Genomic DNA, 14,577 nt, shown 5'->3' with positions numbered 1-14,577 from the left:
TTGTGGATTCGTTTCTGCTGTTCTTAAACGCTTCCACTTTCTATCCATCTCTCTAGAGATGTCTAGATATGTCTAGCTAGAGGATGTCTAGCTATGTCTAGCTATGTCTAGCTAGAGGATGTCTAGCTATGTCTAGCTAGAGGATGTCTAGCTATGTCTAGCTAGAGGATGTCTAGCTATGTCTAGCTAGAGGATGTCTAGCTATGTCTAGCTAGAGGATGTCTAGCTATGTCTAGCTAGAGGATGTCTAGCTATGTCTAGCTAGAGGATGTCTAGATATGTCTAGCTAGAGGATGTCTAGATATGTCTAGCTAGAGGATGTCTAGATATGTCTAGCTAGAGGATGTCTAGATATGTCTAGCTAGAGGATGTCTAGATATATCTTGATAGAGGATGTCTAGATATATCTTGATAGAGGATGTCTAGATATATCTTGATAGAGGATGTCTAGATATATCTTGATAGAGGATGTCTAGATAGAGGATATCTAGATATATCTAGATAGAGGATATCTAGATATCCTCTATCTAGATATATTTTCTTAGCAGATAATACTTCTATCAGATCATTCCTTACACAAATGGATGTCAAGATTTCTATATACAGATGGCCTGGTTCAAGTCTGACCGCGACTTGCATACGTGTAGTTTTTAAAACAAAGACTATGCCGTGTCAGTCTTCACTTACACCTACCTTTAGGCTGAAACCAAGCATATTTACAACAAATACAGGACTCGAATTGACCGAATCTGCATCAGAACAACCTTGATACATCCTAACTGTATATGGCCTACATTAATCTGCCCCTTCCCTCTCCCGTTCTGCCTCATATTGTAGGCAGTCTTAAGTGACATTTGCATTTGGACAAGGTATGTGCAGAGCTATTTCACGCAAGATATGCTACGCAAATGGACATGAATGAGACCAGAACGTGAATATTTACAGAAGCTTTTTACATGGATAAAGATAATTTTTACAACTGTTGATGGAAAGATTTCTTGAAATTCAAGTCATCAGCAGTTCCTGTTAACATTGCTAGGGTCTATAGACAGTATAAGCAACCGCAAGTGAAACTAGAAGCAGCCTAGGCTGCATCAGCATACCAAAAAGCAGCATTAATATTTACGCTTTACTATATAATGCTTGAGAAAGTTAAGATTGGCAATAAATATGTACTATGAGAATAAAAAAAAGATGATGAGTGGGGCCGCGCTTCCTGGCATGTGTGGATGCTGCCACAAACGGACCTAAAATTCGGGGGGAGTCCCCACCCTCCGAGGAAGGAGATTATAACAAATACAAAAGTATATTAGGTACCTGGGCGCATATCAATATGTAAATATCAAAGATAATAGTTCTATTCAATAATGTGCTATACACATGTTCTGGCCAGAACAATAAAACACAAACTCAGAGAGAGTGTATGTGTATATATATATATATATATATATATATATATATATATATATATATATATATATATATATATATATATATATATAATGTACCACTTGCAAAAATATATATATATTCAACTGCAGTATGGTGTAGCTTGTAATAATTGCAAAGAAGTCACAGAGCAAAAGTGTTTCTAGTAACTCCAATGTTGTGTGAAATAACTGAATAGTCATAAGCAGGGGTGGAAAGAAATAGCAGATCCGTATGGATTCCAACTAGGATTAATGCAAATGTGCTTTGGCAGCTCCAATAATGACAGAAAAAGAATTCCTTTTCAGAAATCCCTGAGGAAGCCCATGGTCATACCCCGCGGGCGAAACGCGTTGGTTTGTTTATCTTATGTTTTTCGTAGCCTTTCACACACACTAATATACTTTTGTATTTAATAAATATGTACTGCATAAGTACATTTTAAGTTTCTTCTCCCTTCACCCCTCTAAGATCTACAGTATGCGACAACAAGAAAAAGTAACATTTATAAAAGGGCACTTACTGCTATGTAGTAAACTTTAGCTTTTTCTACCAACTGCCAGTTCTCCTTCAGGTCCAGGTGCTTTGTTTTATCATAGCAATTAGCAGCAGCTAGGTTTGCTACCAGAGACCTGGAAAAACGTGGGTTAAGAATTAGGGTGGTGGTGTTATTCCTGTAAACAAAAGAGTTTTTATTTTTTTTGTCAGGGAATCTCGGTAGCACAATGGTGACCAAGAAACATTTACATGCATTACAATATCCAGTGCAAACATTAAACGGCCCAATAACATCACACTAAGCTACAACACAGAGCTAAACAAAAAGAAGATTGAAACATTTGTAGTGCATTATTGTAAACGAGGCAAACTCTTACAGAATATTGACTGGAGTTCATAGCCTGCATTCAGCTGAGATTTGTTCATGGTCACTCTTAGAATGGAGATCTTATAAAATATGTGAGAGCAACATAACCTGCTGTGCATATTTTATTTGGTAAGGAGTGACATCACTTATATATATATATATATATATATATATATATATATATATATATATATATATATATATATATATATATATATATATATATTGGACGCTTAACTTATGGCTCATGGGTGTACCTGCAGTGTGAAACAATGTGTGCATTGTCATCCATGATCTATCCTGTGCTCTCAAAAGTTCATGTGCATGGGCTATAGGGATCAAAAGATCACTATTTCAATCTTGTTTTCAGTGGAAATAATATCTTATTAGAGCAGGTCATCAAGCCTTATAACAAGATTTTGGCTCAATTTAGATTTGATAACCTTTTGATTAAGTTTATGTTCTGTTGTTCAAGAAATCTAATCTGTCTGAAGGTCATACGCTGTAAGGTTTGGTTGATCAGCATTTTTGGTAAGCATTTGGATTTAAGTGCAGTATGGCCTTAAGTTTAGCGATCTTGCTTCCAAGCCATAGCAAGCAGTCAGATCCTTTGAGACAGTTAGTATGTTCAGCAGCAGACTGCATACATGTTAGATGAGGATACGGGCCAATTGGGTTTTCCAGCTGTCCCAATTATCTGTAAGTTCAGAGTTGGTGGTCTTTTGGTCCAAATTGTAACCAACTGGCTTGCAGAACAATATAGTGTATTGGCACATTAACCATCACAAAGAAAAAAAACTGCAGTAGTGGGCGAGATCTGAAGTTTGTAGACTAATTCATCCTTTAAATCTTGTTCTCCTTAGCCAAGTAAACAGTCTATAAAACTAAAAGTCTATAGAAGTTTTCTATACAACGGTACCAATGATCATTCATGCTAATTAGCCCAAAGTAAGGTATTTGTGCACATACAAGGAACAAATAAGAAGGAAGCTGACCTGTTGTCACCAGTAATGCAAGCAGCACACGTGCCTGTGGGCTGCTCACTCTGCTCATAGTAGTGGGCATCAACTCGGGCCTCTTCGGCTTTCTTCTTCAAGATCTCTCCAAACTTGTCTGTACCAATGCATCCAAAAAATGTGGCCACTTTATATGGTTTCTGGATCATCCACTGTAAAAAATATAGGGAAAATTCCATGAAGAAGATGGCACATTTCACATTCACCTGCCAAAAAGTTCTGGTGGAGATATTAATACAATATTCTACGGTGGATCCATTCTCTCCCATTTTTTCATTATCCCACCAGTCCTGAGAGTGCATTTGCACACAAATCTACATAAAGCTTAGAAAGTCCTTTTGTTTTACTACACAAATCATTTACCATTTGTTCCGGCCACCTATCTTAGAGGAGATAATAAACAAGTACACATAATTATGTGGCAGGATGTTAAATTGACATTAAATGGGTTTATGAAAACATTGAAATCAGTGATTGTAATGATTGTTTATGCACTTTTCAAATCCCTATGGATTCTTATGAATATATTAATAAATAACACTTCCTATGTTGCTCCTACCTTTTCAGAAATCCCGGCTCTCTTCATCTTTTAGACTCCTGTTGTCAGCAGCCTCATTAGCATGCTGACGCTCCATAGCAGCCCCCATTAAGGTTGGTCTATGTCAGAGCTGTCATACTGTTCACAGAAGAGACATTACATACACTGCTCACACAGTACCATTCCCTCTTCTATGTCAAAGGAAGCCCCTCCACCAATAACCAGTAAGCTTCCTCTTTATAACCTATCAACACATGAGTATCGTGCTAAAAGAACATGCTTGTATGGGATTCCCTTTCCTGTAAGGGAGGAGGGAGGATGAGGTACTGTGTGACCAGGCCAGGACAGAAAGCGCCAACATGGACCTCCCAATACACGGTTTTAAAAAGTGTCAGTATGCTAATGAGGTTACTGACAGGCAGAGTGTGAAAGAGAAAGCAAACAGGATCCTTGAACAAAGGAGGAGAACAAAGTAAACAATATATATATTAAGTACGAACAAGATTCCACGGTGTTGAAAAAAACATTAAACATCAATCAAGTGTCCCAAACATTAGAATATCTTCATTTTTGTAATAAAAAAAAAGTATGTGTAGAGGAATCCTTAAGCAAAAAATGAAAATGCATATGTTATAACTATATATGGCTATCTATATAATTGAAACTGATAAATCGATGTTGAACACTAATTTGAACCAGTTTTGGAACCTCCCCCGATTGCTAATGTTACTTATACACTGCCATCTCTTCTTCAGGAGGAAAATTGCAGGTCGTCAGCAGTGATCTTAATGAGCTCCAAGCTGGGTGTCCACTGACACTGCAAAGAATTTGAAGTCTATAATGCCAAGTGCGCAAGCCAGCATTCTTTCTTTGGCTCCAGAATTAGATTCTATTCATAGAGGAAAGGAACCCCGATGTTCCCTTCCGCTCTGAGCAGGATGTACACCTTGCCCACTAAAGCTAGGTACACACTACATAAATGTCGACCAACTTTTTATGCCGAACGATTTTACATGCGATCGATGGTCCGATCGCTCGGTCCATGGACTGCATACACACTAGCCTTGTTTAGGACGATAAAGGGAAGAGCGGACGTCCCTTTAGCGATTTTTTACAGCCATGTTGTCGTGAGCAATGATTTTAATTTCGTACACACTGCAGAGACATTTGCGGGAAATGTAACGACATACCAAAGACATTAGCATAAAGGGGCAGAGCTTTCGCTATAGTTAACTCCCAAAACAGCATAAAAACAGAAGGCTACATTAACACTGTGTGGTTTATTCAGAGTATTTTACAAATATTTGTTAATAAAGGTTAATATGACTTTATAGCTTTAATAGTTTTTAAACTTTATAAAGGTTAAATGAGAAATGATTGCCAACATAGATGCAAAGGGTAATAACACACATGCTTTATACACGTGTAATGGTCTGCAGCCAGACAGGTGCAATACACATCTATACAAAACACACGCCTGTGATGTGCGGATACCGCACCACATGGGACTGGGACAGACATCAAAAATTAACATACACTCGCCCCCCAGGCCGAGGAAGTATCGGAGGATTGACGTGGATCGGTCGGAAGTTTATACAAACTACACAGCGGAAACGAGATTGTAACGAAAATATTTACCGGTACAACCAACCAAATGAGGCGACAATCGTCCATTTGGGCAGACTTTCGACCATCGTGTCACTACACACACTGACCCGACTTTTGAACGAGCGGTCGTATGTTGGCTGTTTGAGCCGATTATTGGACGAAAACAGTGTAGTGTGTACCCAGCTTTAGGTAAGTGAGGGGAGGGAATCCCTACCTAAAAAACTGGGGACACTTAATATTGTAGTGAGGCCCATATGTTTCTTTTTACGTTCCTGACTGAATGTAAATAATAATAATAAAAAAATAGCATATACCAATTACCTAGTAAAAATGTGACTAGATATAAAAAACAGTCTGTAATCATTAAAGTCCATGGCTAAGGATGCAGCACCAAAACTTACAGAACTATGTCAGCATTTAGCAGCATGCAGTGTTTTGAAAGTACTTCCAAACCTGAGCTGTTCTGCTATGAGGGAATGTAGGACAATACAGGTTACTATAAAAAAAACAAAAAAAAAACAAAACAAACATACTACATTAATCATTAATACAAATACCAAGATGCATGGGTGATCCAGATCAGCAATCCATGCTACGAAATGTAGAGCTATTTGCCACCATAACAATTGTAACAAAGGGAGGCATTTATCTGACAAGATGCAAAGAAAACATACAAGCAGAGTAAGACATTGGCGCAGTTATGCACCTAGATTCAGGTTAAACCAAGTAAAGACTTATGTGTAGTTTAAAGTTGGTTAACTTACATGATTTAAAAGCTGCTTCCTTTTAGCAAACAGACAGAGTGTGTCTGTTAGTTCAAACAGAGCCAGTGATGGGCGTTTTCTCTTAAAGAGAAGGTGGGTGTGTCACCTGTCCATTAAGGCTGGGGGAGGAGTATCATGTATAAAAGCTTGTTTGTGTCATTTGTTCATGGAGACCAACGATGGGGAAGCTGGCTGGTCTTGAGAGAGAGCTGGTCTACGTATAGCTAGCGTTTAGGGTCTCCATAATTGCTGTGAAAGTATACGGTGTCAAAACATTTACCATCCTGACAATAAAGCTACATAAAAAAGGAAGAAGTTGTTCGCGTGTGCTTCAGCAGTAGCGGGCTCTTGCCACACAATCTATTTAAAAAATACTGTTATGCACACACAATGGTCATGGAAGCTGTTGCTATTCCTGGAAAATGTTGCACAGAGTTATTTTTGCAAGGGATAATTCTCAGTGCTCACAAACTGTCTAGTGTAGCTCAAGAGAGAATTTTGGGGCCAAGGCACACAGATGTTTTGTCTTCTGTTTTCACTCATTTAAATTCCTATTGTTTGCGAGTTCAGAATTCGTAGCTGTGATTTATAATGCCAGAAACAAAACAATTATGTCTTGTCCCTGAATACAGAATATGGAGAAGATGTATACAAATAGTTAAATGCATTTGTTGGAAACTTTAGTTCAAAATCCTGTGTCTGTTCCTATTGAGTTTTTGGATAGTCACTTTTTCCTCAGTGTCCTAGCTAACAAAGTAAAGTGTGCATAATCTGCAACTACCGTGCACACATATTACATAAATACATCCCTCAATTAACATATATATTAAATGGATGTAATAAAAACAGATTAATAAAAATTAGTTACTCCTCATTAAAGCTGCTGCATTCACCTCTGCACCACTTTCCCAGTGCTAATCTTTTTTTTTTGCTTTAATTTATCCAACATTAGAAGGAGGAGCAGCTGATGAGCTTTTTATGATGACAATGCTTTACTTAGCATGTGAAAGGGAAGGAAATAAAATATCCTAGCTAGACTCAACTGACTGCTAATGAAACAATAGGGAAGGATAGCGAGGAGAAGGAAAAGGAGGGGGTTTGAACAGATAGATTTAACCTAGTCTGGTTCTCATTACATACTATAAGCGTATCCACTCAATTTTCTCTGAGAATTAAAAGCTGTACCAAATTGCTGCCATGTTACGCAAGAGGGTAGGGCCATATGACTAATTATTTTCTGTGCAATAATTAAATAAAGATGTCCCTTACTAATCAGAATTATGCTGGTTTGCACTGCAGGTAGGTCACTGGCTCAATTCAATCCATATTTTTCAAAACAAACACTTGGATGACAGATGACATGGATATACAGTATCCTACTTCACAAAATTGTAAATGGCCTTCAATGTTACCGTGATAATTCAATTATCAAGTCAATAACCAAGTCAAAGATACTGATATAACAATTATTTTCTTTTTAGGGAAATGTATCTGCAACATAACTTTCTCCATTTGTAAAGGAATACATGTTTACACACAGAGAATGATAAGTAGATGTAATTACGTTAGTGTATTGGAATAGTTCAGGATCTCTCTTGGCTGATATTTTGATGCTTTTAAATTGTCAGATTTTAAATTGATAAAAAACATGTGAGGGATAATGCTATAGTATTTAGATCTCAACCACTATAATAATTCACATACTGCAGCACAGCTAAAAAGCTTTTAAAAGCAAATAAAGCCAGATTTCAACATTAATAAGTAACCAGGACTTTGTTTTAAGGAGCTAAATATACCTGAATGGCAGTGAATGAATAATGTCCTATACCAGCTAGAAAACTGCAACATCCATAAGACCTAAACCGCTGCTATGGTGACAAAATGAAGTAAAAAAAAAAAAGCTCTTTCCCTGACATATAGATTCAAACTCCATTGCTAATTAGCTGCTGTGTGACAGGAGGAGTGTTCCCCTTCACTCCAACGTATCACTGTGGGAGCAATTAAAGCTCTTATAAACAATGATTTTTATTGGCTGGCAAAGCCCAACTTTCAAGCAATGCCATGTACCACCCGAAACCACTTAGGTTTTTATATTTAACTAAATCTGTTCATCATGCTCCTGTTCTCTCTTTTATAATGAGCAGGTATTACTTAGGATGACATGCTACTCTATCTTGCATTACTATGAGGCAGTAAAAAATCAGAGTTTGTGTGATTGGTTTGCAGTTCTCCAAGTAAATTAAGTGCTTTGTTTAGTTTGGTGGATTCATAAAACACGGACACTCTGGCTGGCAGCTAAACTCGTCATGATATCAATGCATGGCAAGCAACACTTCATTCTTCAAGGAGTTGTGAAGGTGACTATAAACAAACATTTTACCATCATGCTTCAAATTAAAATTTTATTTTTAGCTGATATTTAGATACCAGTGTTTTAAGAAAGGCTTTCTATAGAGCCTTGAAATGTGTGTACACTGGCCGATTTGTGCAAGTTCAGGGTAAAGCCAGTTCAAAACAGTCCATTCATTGTAAAATCACTCCACATTACAATATAACAACATACATAGTGTGGGGTCTCCGCTCCTTAAGGCAACTGGAGAACTTCAAACAAAACCTATGCCAAAAGCAGCTTCATGGTTTCCTTTCTTAATGAACCAGATCCTTTTTTGCAGTACAAGCTGCGAGTTAAATTAAAAAGACACCTAAAAGATGAATGCTGAAGTATGGACACGGTGAACCTGATAATACAACTATAGACTAAACAATCAGCAAGTCAGATTTTGCAAGAAGTTGCTGTCCAATGTGTAGTTAATATGTGCTTATGAGCGGTGGTGAAATGTACGTGTGTCTAAAAAGCTGCACTCAGCAGAAAAAAGAAGCACGTGGATGTATATAGCTGGTAGGGGGCAGGGCATCTATTCACTCCAGATGCAGCAACCAGCATAGAGAGTAAGCCAGATCCCTTACAGAGTGATGTGATCATGCACTCATTGTATGGACCATATATTTAAACACCACACAAAATAAAATCATTTGACCTCACTGCAACATTCTACTCTATACAATAACATAGAGTAAACAGTATGGTTACTAGAACCCCCATGGAAAATACATCATTAAACAAAAAGAGAAGAATCTGCAGGCTGACTACTTTTAAACACCTTCTCAAGCACCTGCCACAAACCTATAAAATGATTGAGCAACTGTACTACTTATCATAAAACATGGAAGTGCCCACAAACGACCTTAAGAATAAAAGCAACATTTCCACAACAGAAGTGTTAAAAGATAGCGCAAAAAAGGTAAAAAAACAAATACATACTTGCAGAAATAAAGGACTTCAAGGGCGGTTCATTGTTTAACTGTGTGGTCTCCCCTCTTCTTCAAATCAAAACAGAGATAAACAACTGCAAACAGGGACAGCACACTGTATAATGTACATTTTGTTCCTGACCAAACAGCAGTTTCCTAGGTAACAGAAATGTGTAATTCTAGGAGACTAACAGCACACCTTGTGTCCTGATTTGGGAATGAAAGCAACGTTATTGGTTATTTATAACTGCTTACCATATCAGAATATTCATTTTCCCCTTATGAAAAATTGGGCTAATATGTACAGTAGTTTGCAGTTACCTGCACCTGTATGCATCACGGACGTGAGCTAATGACGCCGCAAACCTGTAATTACAGAGTAACCAGGACGAGCGGAAGAGGGAGCTGTGAAAAGAGGTAAAACTGTCAAATAACTAACCCAAGTAAATTACTGGGTGAGGGTTGGAGAGAAGCTTGGGAGGGGGAGGGATATTAGCATCTATTATGCAGGCGAGAGTAAAAATCACTATAATGTAATCAAAAGGGCAACTTTGTAAGCACATATCCATTTTGTGGCTTATGGAGTCAACCAGCATAGGTTTTGGTGGCAGGGGCGTGTTGAAGAGGGGTGGTGGTGATGGTCAAGAAGGGTTTGGGCTATTCCTATTTTAATTGTACTGGGCCCCACAAATTCTGATGGCAGCCCTGTCAGGGGTTATTACGCAGGCACTCCCTAGTTAATAGTATTATTACATGGTAAGTAAAAACATTGATCTCCAGCTTATACCACTCAACTAAAATGATTTACTAGCTCCTCTTGTATCAATTGCAGTTTGTCAAACACCTGCCTTTTCTCCTTGCTCAAAAGATCAAAGACCGCTTATTAGAAAACAGGGAAAAACATCTGCAAGAATGCATTGTTCAGTTTCATAAATTAATTAGGATTCCAGGCTACAATCTATATACACATATTATATATCAAAAGCATTCGACAAATGCAAATAAGTGCAGCAAGCAGTCTAAACAAGGCAATGTGCTGACACTTAAGGAAACTCACCTCCCTTTTAAACACACTTAAACACTGGCAGTAAGGAGCTGTTAAGCTTTTAGTGCCTTGTCATATTGTATCTGCAGAACATTTGCTAACACAAAAAAGAGTGGAGAGCTGTAAGAATAAAAGGTAAACCAATGACAATTGTACATAATGCCTAAGAGAGGATGATGTTGGAATGAGTTTGCATGCCATATGTTCTACCCTTATGGGCTTAGCTAAATGCATGGAGAAAGGGCCCCCTGCTGTTAACTGCGCATGAAACTGTAGTGTTAGGAATATTGACCAGATGTTTCAATCTCTGCAAATAGCTTAAGTGACAAAGTAGATTACATCGATAACAAAAGAGACGGAAAAAAAATAAATCATCTCAAACCTAAGATATGTGACTTAATGTCTACAATTGAAGAAAAATGTAATTCTAGAACTACCTAAAAGAGATATTTGATAGCAAGTTAATATATTTATACAACTCAAATTAAAGAATTAAAAGGGCTTCACATCCCCAATTCTTGAAAACAACAATACATGGGTGTATGTACTGAATGACAAGTTATAAGGCTAATGCACAGACTAAATTGGTCATTAAACTTAATAAGGGTTCACTACAGTTCTAGTACCTTGTAATAGCTTCAATTATTTTAATTGGTGTATATGGTTTTGTAGAAAGCACATTCTTAGAAAATTTTAATTCCCATAATTTTAGTTTATGACATACTAGTTCCTAATGTTAGGTCGTATGTCAGAAAACCAAGTCATGATGGTCTTTAAAATAGTATTGCAGACTTCCGGTCGGTAGTACACGTAGATGGACGCGTTTTAACAAGACTCCTCGTGGAATCTGCCGCCATCAATTACTTTAACACAAAAAGAAGAGGATTAAATTCCTCCTAATACATAAAGACACAGTGGGGGGTTGTGCAAGATAGATTTTTAAGACATTTGCATCCCGAGGAGGGTTCCTTCTTTTCCCCAGAGTCCGGCCACACACGTGGGCCTATGGTATACAAAATCAATAACATTCTATTCCACTGAGAATTGCTACCTGTCACGCTAAGATTCTGTGAACCTCTCATTGTTGTCAAGAAGCAATGTAGATTACCTACCTTCGGTTGCTGCTCCGGTGGAGATCGGGTTCCTCTGGACGACTTCCTTTCCTGTGACCCATTGACGGGGGAAAAGGTAGAGATACGACTAATCCACACAGCTGTACTGAAAAATTTTATTTCCACTAACACGTCTGCGAGAGCCATCTCCCATCCAGAGACGACCCGGTGGAGGGCACACACAGTCGGTGAGAAGCAGTGCGGATCGTCTACCCCTGGACACTGTACTGGTAGTGATTGGGTTCCGTGGGAAACAACAAAGAAGATCGGGAGCTTCGAATACTCAACTTAGCTGGACTTGACGGACACCATATATCATCGAAGCATCTTTACTGCAACAGAGAAGTTCTCTTGAATATAACTGCCGCTGGTGAGATTTGACCATTGAAGTGGGGAGTTCTCTCACATTTTTTACAGCTCCACATCGTTGTGAACAATATATTCAGCACAGAATAGTATTGGTTGTATGCAAATACTGCTGGCAGTCTGGATAGCTGCTGCAAAGATTTTTTCTTTTGAAACTATACCGTGGACCAAGGGGTGTGGCGAGTACCACTGCGTGGATGAGCATATTTCACATAGCAACACTCACCCTGGTCTTTCGTGACAAGCATTAGCCTTGTTAAGGCATCTGACTTTTCTCGCCATGCCTCACTGACTCACACTATTTTATTATTATCTTTTACTTATAAGGTGCCACAAAGGGTCCACAGAGCCGTACATTACATATACAGAAAACAGAGATCCAAGACACAACATGATACAGAAAGAACAAAAATATATACAAACACAGGTAACAAGGTAAAGCACATCAAATTATTTCAGGGACAATTAGTGAAAGGGATGGTAGACATCAGCGATAAGTTGGCCGAAGCTAAAGAAAACAGGGCTAGCAAAGCCGGCCAAGAGGTATAGAGGGTGATGGAATAGTAGAAGGAGCACACAAGGGAAGAGGGCCCTGCTCCTGAGAGCTTACATCCTAAAGGAAAGGGGAGACACAAACAGGGTTATACTAAATGGATAACTAGCTCATTTTCTATAGGCTGAAGTTATAGTTTAATTTCATCAACACCAATTTTTGCTGGGTCCAGACCTTGAATCTCTCTTTTTTGGGACATCTAAAGTACCAGGCTTTCCTTCTCTTGAGATTGCTACTGTATAGTATAATTTGGATAGTCTTTGCGTTGCTACTTATTATTCTACATCTCTCACTAGGCTTAACCAGTGCCTCAAGTACTGAGACCAATAGATTATACAGTTGCTTTCCCATTTCGCTATAATCGGGAAAGCTAAATAAGTTAAGAATTCGCTGACTCTAAGGTACTTCTGATATATTTGTTACTTTGACAACAAATTTGCTAATAGGTTACCCTTGTATATTATCTTGCTTCTGATAAACCCGGCCCTAACTCATTTCTCTGTACAACAATGATGATGCAATCCCAATTTTTTATGTGATTCATTCAGTGAAATGTGAGACAGCTGACAACATAACCTTAGTCCCGTGTTTCTGGGATCTTGATATACTGTTTTTCAATAGATATTTAGATTGTCGTCTGGCAAAAGTGTCCTGCTGGCTACGGCATGGAAAAATATTGTAGCAAAAATACGTCTAAACGCGCAAACAACATGCCAGACCAGGTCAAAATAGACAGGAACAAACCTGGGTTGGGCAGGGGGATTTCCCCTCCTGCCTCGCCTCTCTCTACGGGGTACGTGGAGGAGGGGGACCAAACTTCTCTCCCAAGGTCTACAATCACCCCAAGTTCAGACACGGCCCAAAGCATACTAACTATCCTACTTCCCATTATAGATCAAAAATTTGGGGCCATTCAGTCTACCCTAGTTGCAGCTGTTCAGAGAATACAGCCAGAATAAATAAGCTGGAGTAATGTACTAGCGATGAGAAAGACAATATTCTGGCGCTGAAGAATGGGCCTGTTCAACATTCACGTCAATGGTCTCAGATGCAAAAAAAACAACAAAAAACTAGACAATCTGGAAAATTGTAGCAGCAGAAATAATCTTAGGTTTATCGGCATTCCAGAATCGGATAAAGGGCCAGACCTACTTTCTTATCTTAACCAAGATTTAATAGTTGCCCTTAATTTACACAATGAAATTGACAACCCACACATAGAACGAGCACATCGCTTAGGACCATTTAGAGAGGGCACCTCAGCCAGACCACGTCCTAGATTCCTAGACTTCAGAGATAAGGAAAAGATAATGATAGCCTTTAGACGAATGAAACAATTTGTGATTGAATGTAACAGAATACTATTATTGCAAGATTACTCGGCCATGTTATAAAAAAAAAAAAAAGAAAAGTTTTTGCCAGTTTGTAAATTCCTGGCTGAAACAACAAGAGCTTTGCCGTTTATATCCAGCCAAGCTCAGAGTGGTTGAAAATGGTCGTAATTTTTTGAAAACCCAGATGCGGCTAGACGCCACTTTCAGACACCCACCCCACCTCTTGGGTCACCAATTAGATCCTGTTCATCCCCCTCATGCACCACCATGAAATAACACAATACTCTTGGCATTAGTCGCCTAGGTGGAAATATGTTGACATCATACATGATGACTATGTTGTATATTTTGCCAAGACAATGTGAATTCTCTCTATATGCATTAAGTTATACAAAAAATGTATATGGTTAAATGTTCTGTGACCTCTGGTATTACACTCAGAGATCAAGTACTAGATTTGGTTAGGAAAATGTTAGAAAAAGGATTGAGGTATGAAATACGCAATGCACTATATATTTTGGTTTCAACTTTGAGCAAACTTCTTAATCTCCAATCTTCCAACTTACATTTGCAAGACAACGAAATCCAGTATTTACATCACATCTACTTTTTGATGGTTGAGGAGTTCACGTATGT

The 14,577-nt window shown here is 38.3% G+C and overlaps 1 protein-coding gene across 3 annotated transcripts in view; it reads right to left on the bottom strand.

Annotated features, from left to right (window-relative positions):
* The window catches only part of ADK (adenosine kinase), a 226,369-nt gene that overhangs the window by 93,266 nt on the left and 118,526 nt on the right, over nt 1–14,577 (bottom strand). For all 3 annotated transcript variants that reach the window (XM_075217059.1, XM_075217060.1, XM_075217061.1), the window contains 2 exons: nt 3,289–3,461; nt 1,952–2,060 (listed from right to left, as the gene is read on the bottom strand). In XM_075217059.1, coding sequence (XP_075073160.1) covers nt 1,952–2,060; nt 3,289–3,461 — 282 coding nt within the window. The remainder of the gene's footprint in view (nt 1–1,951; nt 2,061–3,288; nt 3,462–14,577) is intronic.

Source organism: Mixophyes fleayi, chromosome 6 (assembly GCF_038048845.1).
Source record: "Mixophyes fleayi isolate aMixFle1 chromosome 6, aMixFle1.hap1, whole genome shotgun sequence".
Classification (NCBI taxonomy): domain Eukaryota; kingdom Metazoa; phylum Chordata; class Amphibia; order Anura; family Limnodynastidae; genus Mixophyes; species Mixophyes fleayi.
Note: the sequence above shows the minus strand (reverse complement) of the source record. Positions and strands in the feature narration are given on the sequence as shown.